The sequence below is a fragment of the Argopecten irradians genome, chromosome 5 (genome assembly GCF_041381155.1).
Source record: "Argopecten irradians isolate NY chromosome 5, Ai_NY, whole genome shotgun sequence".
NCBI lineage: Eukaryota > Metazoa > Mollusca > Bivalvia > Pectinida > Pectinidae > Argopecten > Argopecten irradians.
In genome coordinates, this window is record NC_091138.1 from 17,167,125 (window position 1) to 17,179,411 (window position 12,287).

Below are 12,287 nucleotides of genomic sequence, written 5' to 3' on the forward strand. Positions count from 1 at the left end.
TTATATAAATGAGCCTGGTCCGACCCCTAGGGTCAGAGGGGCGGGGCCCCAAAAGGGCAAATTTTCTTAATTTTAGCTTTAAAATCCTACTCCTCCTTCATCCTTGGATGGATTTCATCCATATTTGGTTTGAAACATCATTGGGGAAGGACAATCATATTTTATATAAATGAGCATGGTCCGACCCCTAGGGGCTGAGGGGTGGGGCCCCAAAAGGGCAAATTTTCTTATTTTAGCTTTAAAATCCTACTCCTCCTTCATCCTTGGATGGATTTCATCCATATTTGGTTTGAAACATCATTGGGGAAGGACAATCATATTTTATATAAATGAGCCTGGTCCGACCCCTAGGGGCTGAGGGGTGGGGCCCCAAAAGGGCAAATTTTCTCATTTTAGCTTTAAATTCCTACTCCTCCTTCATCCTTTGATGGATTTCATCCATATTTAGTGTGAAACATCATTAGGTAAGGACATTCATATTTTATATATTTGAGATAGGTCTGACCCCTAGGGGCTGAGGGGTGGGGCCTCAAAAGGGCAAACTTTCTTATTTTAAGCTTTAAAATTCTACTCCTCCTTCATCCTTGGACGGATTTCATTTATATTTAGTGTGAAACATCATTGGGAAAGGACAATCATATTTTATATAAATGAGCCTGGTCCAACCCCTAGGGGCTGAGGGGTGGGGCCCCAAAAGGGCAAATTTTCTTAATTTTAGCTGGCCCACTTCCTGTTTTCAGGTTTCACTCTCTGATCTCAATGAAAATTGATCTATAGGGGTTTTAATTGACGCCGAACAACGTGCAAACATTTTCGTAAAGATTATTGTATTCCAAGATGGTCGCTGGCCCACTTCCTGTTTTAAGGTTTCAGTCTCTGATCTTAATGAAAATTGGTCTATAGGGGTTTTAATTGATGCGGAACAACATGCAAACATTGTCGTAAAAATTTTGGTATTTCAAGATGGCTGCTGGCCCACTTCCTGTGTTCGGGTTCATTCCAGATCTCAATGAAAATTGGTCTATAGGGGTTTTAATTGATTCAGAAGGGGGAACTTAAGGTGAGGACAATCATATTTTATAAAGGACCAGGCTAAGACCCACGGGGATAGTACGGCGGAGGTCCAAACTGGGAGCTTAGCTGAAATTTGGCTTTAAAATCTGACTCCTTATATTAATCCTTGAATGGGTTACAACCATATATGGATAAAGGGCAACCAAGTTTGTTCAACAAATGACATTTACCTATTTCAGAAACTTACATATTCAACTAAGGAGTTCCTTGTATTATTTATATTAATTGTTAACCACTACTATATACTGTGACTTTGTTGTTTTGTGCCATGAGTCAGATGACCGTAAAGGCCCATGGGCCTCTTGTTTAATATAGTCAATGAAATATACGTGTTCATCACGGAGACTAAGAACGGACTGTGGGTCATAGACACAATCATATTTCATTCGAAAGCTTTAATTTTATTTTTCCATAGCCTCGGTAAAAAAACAAAAACATTAATACAGATGGCTTTTGCTGGAAATACTTTCGAATTAACTTCATACAAACATCTTATTATTGCATACATCTCGGTTATCTGCATAAGGTGTAATTATATATAGAAAGGAGAAGAGAAAGGAGAATATTGCATTTTGCAATAACGATAGTGAGGGTGAATTTTATTTCCTTAAAAGTGCAAAGTGTATGAAGATTTCATATTAGAAAACCATTTTTTTGTCCGATATTCCAACATGTTTAAGTTAGTTCAATTACTTAATGCTCAATTACTTAATGCACAAAATATAAAAGAATAAAATAAATCTTTGTAACTATATTTCATTAGCCCTAGAAAAGAACATTACTGTAATTAAGATTAAGACCAAGTTTTGTGCTCTCTTTCTCTACTACAATACATTTCAATTTTATCAAGAATGTATGTTTTTATCAAAGTTGTGTGAGTGTGGCGTATATCGTCACTGTAAACCCAAAGCAAATAGAGAATCTGAACCCATAACAAGTTATGATTGACAGTTGTCACCACAAGATGAATTAGCCGTGGTCAGTGTATACCTAATTATATGGTAATTATATAGTGTATACGGTGTAATTGTAAAGGCGCTGATATCCCACAAAATTACGGTAAACTGTACGGGAAAGAACAAATCAAATCATGAATATTAGTAAATCAATACTTGTCTATATATAAAGGATACAATTCAATGCTGCCTCATACATTCTGTTGGTCTCATGTAAAACTCAAGCCGTTCTCTTCGAAATTTCAGTGCATGTTATCATAATTCACATAATTAAAACTTATTTTAACGTCTTTCATAACTAAGAACAATCATTTGCTCAAATTCACTAAATTTTTGACACATGTACATTTGATTTCTAATAGTTTAACAAAATGTTTCACATACTATCATTTGGACGTTTTCTATTTAATTAATGAGAAAGATAATCTATTTCTTGTAATTTCTTAGATACTGATATGTGAGCTACATGTAATTCGTTTTGTAAGATAATGTTACAAGCAAAACTTACCACATATTTTACAATGAACATTTAGAAGACAAATGTATATAATCAACACACTGAACATATTAAAAAAAATTGCAATAATTAAAGATTTGAATATATTTATTACTTTAACTGCATTCTCAATATTTTCCGTTTGTCAAAATATCAAAAACTCCTACTAAACAAGTACAAGTAATTTCCCAGTTAAATGCTAGCACTTCCCTTTTCAACAATATCTTCGTCTCAACCATACATGAATCGATGAGAAATCAATACTAAAAGTATTTTGAAGACATTTCAAATTGATTTCTTACTTGAATATTAGATCTATCAAACGCTGCTAGAGATCGTGAACGTAAAAAAAATCATCATTTGAAACATCATTTACTTGTATATGTAGGTATACAGTATTAACCTAACCAACCATCTTTAATAAGATAGACAACAAACATGTTCATTCATTTAAATTTACTTTTAATTAATCTCAATGTGTTCCGTCATAAGCTTTGTCTTATATCTGCCTACATAAAAGTGAGGCCGTTTCGACTGGGGCCGTTTTAACTGGGGCCGTTATTGCAGTGGGGCCGTTTTAACCGTACTCCTTTACATAGTACATCAACCAAACTACGCGATATATTCCGATAAGAAAAAAATAGAAGCAAATGCATTGAAAATATTAAACTTTTGCTTTAATAAAAAAAATTGGTTCGTCTTATTACTTGTTTTGAATCAAATACAATAAAAAGACGTACCTACGCTTGCATATCATTGCGATGCATGTTAAACGAAAACCTATTTTTGGTTCGAGATTATGTTCCGATATGACGATCCTAAAAGGCAAATGGCGGGCTAGAAAGGAGGAAGTGGGTAACGTAATCTCATAATTACAGTAAAATTAGGGATTTGAACATTTTTTATCTGCTGCATTGTGTACACCAGCAGTAGCAGGGCTATCCTATCAACATGGAACCACAGAACAACAACCACTTCGACTTGTCAGGTAAATATAAGCAGCATTTTGGTTTCAGTGGAACTGAAGATAATTTTGTAGTTCAACAACAAAGCTGACTCATAGGGGGCCTAGATTTGCTAAACAACAGCGATCCCCCCGGAACATATCGACAGTCTCAATTTGTTACATGTATTATGATTTACGTCCATGACATATACCCCGGTAAAACAAACGTACCATAAGTGAAAACACTTTGTGTGAAAGGGATAAAGGGATAACATGTAAATAAAAACTAATCGGGTAATAAACTGGACTGGGGGTATGTGTAGTGGATTTCAAAATTGGCACTTAAATAAGGGGGCTCATATAATTATGGTTTCCTCAAAGGTGTGTCATTTTCTAGTTTACAATATATATTAACGTCAGTGCCGTGTGAATTGGAAATAAAGACAAATTATCTTAAAGAGGTCGAGGATGAGTAATAATTAGTTGATTGAGAGGGGGGGGGGGGTTTGTTTAACAATAGTAGAAAAGTAGACCAGGTGTTGCTCAAATAATTAACAGTACCATATATGATAGATTTTTGTGTAAATTTTAGAATTGCCCAATGCTCCATAATATTTATGTTTAATATTATATTCATATTAAGATAATGTAGGTGTTTTTGTGCATTTTCACAACAGGCACCATGCATGGTAAAAATAATGCTAATTAATTTGCTTTAATGTCAAGAAAGTGCTTCACTTTTTCATAGTCCATTCTCTACTAAATGCTGTTTATAAAACAAATTGTCTAGTTATCAATCGGTTATTCACTGTAAAATGTGATTGCTGATTACAGATTTCAGGGCATCCAGTTGACCCTTGACTTTAAGCAAATTCATAAGTCAAATTACCATTTCTCAGAAATCACAAAGAGTAAAATCCAATGACAAATTAACATGTGCTTCAAACCCAAGAGTCAAATATGATTTTGGGAGTCGAAAATACTTTCAGCGGTCTACTGGATGCCAGGTAAGGTAGATTTCTCTCAGTTGTGAAAATAAGCTTGAGAGATTGTGAACATGTATATCCAATATTTTAAATTGGGAGTGTGTCTGAATTTCACTCCCAATTGCAACAAAGCAAGAGCCTTTAATGCCTTGATTGGTAGCTATATATGTTATAGGCACAATATACTGTCACCTCAATGAATCTGGTCACAGTGGCTGAACATATTAATGCCTGACTTACCTTCCTACCACTGGGTTGAAATTCCAATTGGAATCCCATGTATATAGGTCACAGGTTTTCCGCTGGCTTTCTGTCATCTTTGAAATTTATAAAAAAAAAATCCTTATAGTCCTTAAATAAATGTGGCAAACATTAAAACTCCATCCGTAGAGCATGGCTAGTATTGTGAAGTTCCATGTTTGACTGGACAGAGCAATGAACAAAATACCAAACAAATATTGATAATTCAAGCTATAAAGATGAAACTGCAAATAGTTCTTTTAATTGTGCTATTAATTTTATGGATGATTATAAATGGAATTTCTTCACTTTGAGTGTGACCATACTGTCAAAACTTAAAGTTCAAAATTAGTTAGTAAATATTTGCAGTTTGTAATACAAAATTTCAGCAAAACAACTCCAATGTTTTTAAAAGGAACTCACAAACTTCAAACCTAGGAGTCCCTTGGGTGCCTCCCAAAGAAAAAACAGGAGGGAAATCTCTGGTTATGTTGTCTGTTACTTTCCTCAAAACAGTGAATTTACGTACACATCTAATCTAGTTGTAGGAAAATGTATTGTATTACAAAATAATTCATGATACCCATCCCTGTTTGACAGTAGTGCTGGAACGGTTAGTAAAAATGTCAACAGGTTAACCGGATCGGATTAACCGAACCGTAACCGGATATATAACTACAATTTTGTAGTTGTTTAAGTAACGTTACAGTTGTACATCGATGCCATGAATTTGTCATACTTCATCTGGATTCCATAACAGTTGTTCATATCTTTCAGGAAGCACTCATTTAACACAAAGAATTATTATTTTAAATTAGATTTATTTTGTTTGTATTAATAAAACCATCACAGTGAATGGAAATCGATGTAAACACTTACAATGTTAAAGTAGGCCTACTTCCTACACATGGTTTCTTTTGCACACGGCACTTGCGCACATCACACTCACTGGAACGTTTGCATAGAAGCCAAGTGACACATATAAGCGTTTTAATGAAGACCGAGTTTCCGATAACAACACTGTTGTCGTAACACTTTCAATTTCATTACAAAATTGAGCATTTGAAAGCATTATACTTTATACTATATAGGTTAAGACGATCGTTAGTACAGGAAATTCATTACTTTGAGGAGTATTTTTGCCGTACAAAATGTATATGGCGGTTATCAGATAGCTAAAATGCTAATATAACCGGATACAAGCTGAAACCGAACCGTTAACCGGTTAGCCGTTCTAGCACTATTTGGCAGAGTATGAAAATGCATTCCAGACCGCCATTTAAGTATTCTTATTATGAAATTTGATACCATGCATTTGATGTCCTCACATACCCTCAAATCTCAACAATATAAAGCAACAGACTGGCTTCTATTCTTTTTAGATAGGAAATCCCAGGCTCATTTTCAAGACCAGTCTGTTTTCAAATTTCAAGACTCTTATAATATATAATTATTTGTGAATAGAGTTGTTATCACATACAGTCAACATTGCCTTAGCGACCTTCTGAATTCAACGACCTTCTGTCTTTACTTGGTAAAAATCGTGACAATATTTTGAATTTTGATGATAACTTGATGCAAATTTTCTCTTATTACGTCATCTGACCGAAGGTCAGGATGACCTATTGTCATCGTGTTTCGTCCGTCGTCGTGCGCCGTGCGCCGTGCGCCGTCCGCCGTGCGCCGTGCGTCGTGCGTAAGACTATTTATACAAAAGCCTACTCCTCCTTCATTCTTTGATGGATTTTATCCATATTTGGTTTGAAACATCATTGGGGAAGGACAATCATATTTTATATAAATGAGCCTGGTCCGACCCCTAGGGGCTGAGGGGTGGGGCACCAAAAGGGCAAATTTTCTTATTTTAAGCTTTAAAATCCTACTCCTCCTTCATCCTTGGATGGATTTCATCCATATTTGGTGTGAAACTTCATTAGGGAAGGACAATCATATTTTATATAAATGAGCATGGTCCGACCCCTAGGGTCAGAGGGGCAGGGCCTCAAAAGGGCAAATTTTCTTAATTTTAGCTTTAAAATCCTACTCCTCCTTCATCCTTGGATGGATTTCATCCATATTTGGTTTGAAACATCATTGGGGAAGGACAATCATATTTTATATAAATGAGCCTGGTCCGACCCCTAGGGGCTGAGGGGTGGGGCCCCAAAAGGGCAAATTTTCTTATTTTAGCTTTAAATTCCTACTCCTCCTTCATCCTTTGATGGATTTCATCCATATTTGGTGTGAAACTTCATTAGGGAAGGACAATCATATTTTATATAAATGAGCATGGTCCGACCCCTAGGGTCAGAGGGGCAGGGCCTCAAAAGGGCAAATTTTCTTAATTTTAGCTTCAAAATCCTACTCCTCCTTCATCCTTGGATGGATTTCATCCATATTTGGTTTGAAACATCATTGGGGAAGGACAATCATATTTTATATAAATGAGCATGGTCCGACCCCTAGGGTCAGAGGGGCAGGACCTCAAAAGGGCAAATTTTCTTAATTTTAGCTTTAAAATCCTACTCCTCCTTCATCCTTTGATGGATTTCATCCATATTTGGTGTGAAACTTCATTAGGGAAGGACAATCATATTTTATATAAATGAGCATGGTCCGACCCCTAGGGTCAGAGGGGCAGGACCTCAAAAGGGCAAATTTTCTTAATTTTAGCTTTAAAATCCTACTCCTCCTTCATCCTTTGATGGATTTCATCCATATTTGGTGTGAAACTTCATAAGGGAAGGACAATCATATTTTATATAAATGAGCCCTAGGGTCAGAGGGGCGGGGCCCCAAAAGGGCAAATTTTCTTAATTTTAGCTTTAAAATCCTACTCCTCCTTCATCCTTGGATGGATTTCATCCATATTTGGTTTGAAACATCATTGGGGAAGGACAATCATATTTTATATAAATGAGCCTGGTCCGACCCCTAGGGTCAGAGGGGCGGGGCCCCAAAAGGGCAAATTTTCTTAATTTTAGCTTTAAAATCCTACTCCTCCTTCATCCTTGGATGGATTTCATCCATATTTGGTTTGAAACATCATTGGGGAAGGACAATCATATTTTATATAAATGAGCCTGGTCCGACCCCTAGGGGCTGAGGGGTGGGGCCCCAAAAGGGCAAATTTTCTCATTTTAGCTTTAAATTCCTACTCCTCCTTCATCCTTTGATGGATTTCATCCATATTTAGTGTGAAACATCATTAGGTAAGGACATTCATATTTTATATATTTGAGATAGGTCTGACCCCTAGGGGCTGAGGGGTGGGGCCTCAAAAGGGCAAACTTTCTTATTTTAAGCTTTAAAATTCTACTCCTCCTTCATCCTTGGACGGATTTCATTTATATTTAGTGTGAAACATCATTGGGAAAGGACAATCATATTTTATATAAATGAGCCTGGTCCAACCCCTAGGGGCTGAGGGGTGGGGCCCCAAAAGGGCAAATTTTCTTAATTTTAGCTGGCCCACTTCCTGTTTTCAGGTTTCACTCTCTGATCTCAATGAAAATTGATCTATAGGGGTTTTAATTGACGCCGAACAACGTGCAAACATTTTCGTAAAGATTATTGTATTCCAAGATGGTCGCTGGCCCACTTCCTGTTTTAAGGTTTCAGTCTCTGATCTTAATGAAAATTGGTCTATAGGGGTTTTAATTGATGCGGAACAACATGCAAACATTGTCGTAAAAATTTTGGTATTTCAAGATGGCTGCTGGCCCACTTCCTGTGTTCGGGTTCATTCCAGATCTCAATGAAAATTGGTCTATAGGGGTTTTAATTGATTCAGAAGGGGGAACTTAAGGTGAGGACAATCATATTTTATAAAGGACCAGGCTAAGACCAACGGGGATAGTACGGCGGACGTCCAAACTGGGAGCTTAGCTGAAATTTGGCTTTAAAATCTGACTCCTTAAATTAATCCTTGAATGGGTTACAACCATATATGGATAAAGGGCAACCAAGTTTGTTCAACAAATGACATTTACCTATTTCAGAAACTTACATATTCAACTAAGGAGTTCCTTGTATTATTTATATTAATTGTTAACCACTACTATATACTGTGACTTTGTTGTTTTGTGCCATGAGTCAGATGACCGTAAAGGCCCATGGGCCTCTTGTGTCATATATCCTGTAAGGCATGTTAGCTACAGGCCAGACTTACATAAAATTTACAAGACTGGCTTATTTTTGAAATCTGGCTTATTTTTGAAATCTTTCATAGGTCTTCAAATTAAAACAAAAATTTGATAAAGTAGACTGCATGAAGATAATTGATCATACAAATATAAATGTTCAGCAGTCAGTATTTAAAAATGAAAGCCGGCATGTTTTCAAGATACATGTGACTGAAAGAAATCTGTTCGGGCTTGGGTTCCAGTCCAGCCTATTTTCAATTCAGGTTTATTATGGAGATTTTAGGATATTACCAAAAGCCTTCCACCTTGAGTATTGGGTGACAGGCCAAGGGTTTGAATCCCAGGTGGTTCAGGATCAGTTATAACTAGGTAGTGTACTGATAGCTGATCATGATCAGTGGTTTTCCTTCTGGTACTCTGATCTGGTGTGCCTCGGCCTACAAACCTGACACGTCCCTAAATGACCCTGGCTGTATAATGGGATGCTAAACCAATCAAAATGAACCAGATAAGGAATGACCCAGCGGTACAGGATATTACGGGATCTTGAGTCCTTGTGACTCTCCTATCCTGGTAACCCGGTATACAAGGAAGTATATGTAAAACAGTAAATGACAAGTTAAAAGCCCATGAACAGGTTGTGTGTATATATCGGCAGTCATCTAGAACTTTTTGATAGAGCTGATTATGTAAAATGCTGGATGTTTGAATGTAATACATGTATCCGTACACTAGTACCTATGCTGACAGTGATCGTAATGACAGCAAAAACTGTATTAAATTTGCAGTAAAATGCTACACTTGTGTGGATGTACAAAAATGTTTTTCATATATCTTAGATATCACAAACTTTTTTTTCAGCAGATATATATATCCTTTTTAAACAAGAAATAAATTCAATAATTCTGAACATTAAATGGTTATTTTTTCATTCAAACTTGTCTTCAATTCATGATTGATGAGTATCTTAATTAAAAAAGTAAGTGATATAATTGGTATTGTTACATTTTATGTTTCATACAAAATGTCAGTAACAGGTTAGTAAAGTGCACCATCAATCTTGATTAAAACCATACTTTTTACACACCTGTATTAATAATTACTGAGGTACGTATGAGTGATGTATTCAATTTGATGATTGTTCTGAAAAAGATGTATGGATCTGTATAAAAGGATGTTGCAATTTCATCTGGGATATGAAATTCATCAAACTTCTATGTAATTATCTTTCCAGAGTTGTGGCTGTAACTATTACTATTTTTAAGTTTTTAGCAATTCATCTGCTGGTAATACGTATGAATTTTTGATGCCCATACCATTTCGGCTTTATTGGATTTCTGTACTGTACTGTGCCAATTTGGAGTTTTCCAGAAATTAGAAGTTAACGTTGTGTTATGGAATTTAACATTGTAACCCACAACAACTCTTTTGAAATGGACAAGTGTGTACTGGTAGTACGGATGTGAAAGCTTTTTAGGGCCAAACACTTTTATATGGATGTCAGAAACGGTTTATTTATAACGAGAGATTGGATTCGATGTCTATTATTATCAGATTAGACACAGGTGAAGACTGTACACCATCTGGACGGAATCAAATTGTTCCTGTCAGGTAGATAGCTGTTATAGCCAACTACTGCTGCTGTAGATTTATGGTAGATATCAAAGAAATCTGGTCGACATTTATATAATTATTTACTCAGAATGATTATTTATATACAGTAAATCTTTGTAAAATAATGGAGGAAAACAAAGTCATGATTTTTAGGCTGAAGTGAGGCAAAAGCTTGCATATGCCTAAATATAATACAATGACAATAGCTGTGCATTTAAATAGGGCATAAATATAAAACAAACAAAAAATAGATTTTTTGGGCGATCATAATATTTGATAGACAGAATTGAAATAATATCTTGCTGGGAAAAATGAATCACTAAAAACTTGAGTCAACTGGATACAGTACAAGTCATCTTAGATGACAAAGAACTGTTCTCATTTTAACAAATGCTATGTGAATGTAAGGAAATGTAGGTTCTTAATTTACTAATTTTGTTTATTCTTCAGTGGACATGAAATTAAAAACATAAGTATACAAAGCAATGTTTTAATAATTGATCAATACTAAGCCAAAGTTTTTGTGTAGTTAAACCTCAGTACATTTTATATGGAAAATAATTTAAAACTTGCATTATCTACTGAAGTGTGTTAACCATTATTGGATTTCATCTTGTTCTTGTGAATGGGTAGATTGTTGTTAAACACTAAAATAGGAAGTGAAACTACAAAATGTAATGGAGAAAACTGATGTTGAAATGTGTTGAACAGACGAAGCAGTGAGTCAGCAGTAGTGACTATATACTGGCTGGTGCCTCATCGGAGTGAACCACCAGACCAAGTCCAGAACATCGTCAGGGCTCATGTTGGTCCTAGTGTACAGCAGGGAGAACCCAAACACTACCTCTACAGTCTGCTGTAGGGGAGGGATATTTGTAGTGTCTGGGGAGGGAGGAGTACCCACAGTCTACACGGTGGCTGACTCTAGCTCCCAGGCCTATAGAGAGGGAAAACCCACGGACTACATACAAACAGTCTACAGTAGCTAGTACATGTATGTATAGTGTGGCCAGGGAGGGAGAGATTGTAGTGCCTCACTCCAAGGCTATAGGGAGGGAGAACCCACAGGCTACAGTGGCTGACTCCCAGGCCTTCCTCCTCCTCCAACATCCTCTACCTACACACACACATATATATACTACTCCGTGGAGTTAGCACTTCCAGATGTCAATGATGAATCAACTGCTCACATGCTGGGGGAATACAAAACTAACATGAGTGCCAGCTGTACTTATGCATGGACATGTCTGTTTTCATAGCTGATACAGGACTAAAATCATCTCATAACTGTCATCTGTGATAGCATTATACATGTAGATAATCATGTACAGTTAGACTGTAGCAGGACGGATGTCATCAATTTGTTCCCATGAATAAACACGCTTTGTTCTGGAGTAAGCCCCCATTGCTGAGGGTGCTGTTTGTGATGTTTGGTAGTAAATGTCACCAATTTGAATGAATAACAGTTACTACAATACAATGTGACCGCGCATACTTATGATTTGCTCTGGTGACTTGTGTGCAATCATTACTGGGATTTAATTGTTACGCTTGTGAATTCTGGATTATTACTACTGAACATTTCAGAAGAACATATTGGAAAGTGAACTCCTAGTGAAAATTCTCTGTGACAGTTTCCATGTTTTGATAACACAGAATTTATGCTTGTTACAGATCTGACGCCAGAGGAACAGAAATTGCTTACAAGCATAAGGGACAGGAAAGCTAAGCTACTGAAGGAGATTCAGGTAAGATTACTGCTGTATATCTATATGTAATCACTTTCCCTAGACTTACAGGGGATGATTTTTATATAGACTCTTATCTATA

The 12,287-nt window shown here is 36.3% G+C and overlaps 1 protein-coding gene across 2 annotated transcripts in view; it reads left to right on the top strand.

Annotated features, from left to right (window-relative positions):
- Positions 1 to 3,328: 3,328 nt before the first annotated feature.
- The window catches only part of LOC138323045 (cytohesin-1-like), a 34,447-nt gene continuing 25,488 nt past the window's right edge, over positions 3,329 to 12,287 (top strand). For both annotated transcript variants that reach the window (XM_069267371.1, XM_069267372.1), the window contains exons 1-2: positions 3,329 to 3,514; positions 12,132 to 12,205. In XM_069267371.1, coding sequence (XP_069123472.1) covers positions 3,478 to 3,514; positions 12,132 to 12,205 — 111 coding nt within the window. In that variant the 5' untranslated portion in view covers positions 3,329 to 3,477. The remainder of the gene's footprint in view (positions 3,515 to 12,131; positions 12,206 to 12,287) is intronic.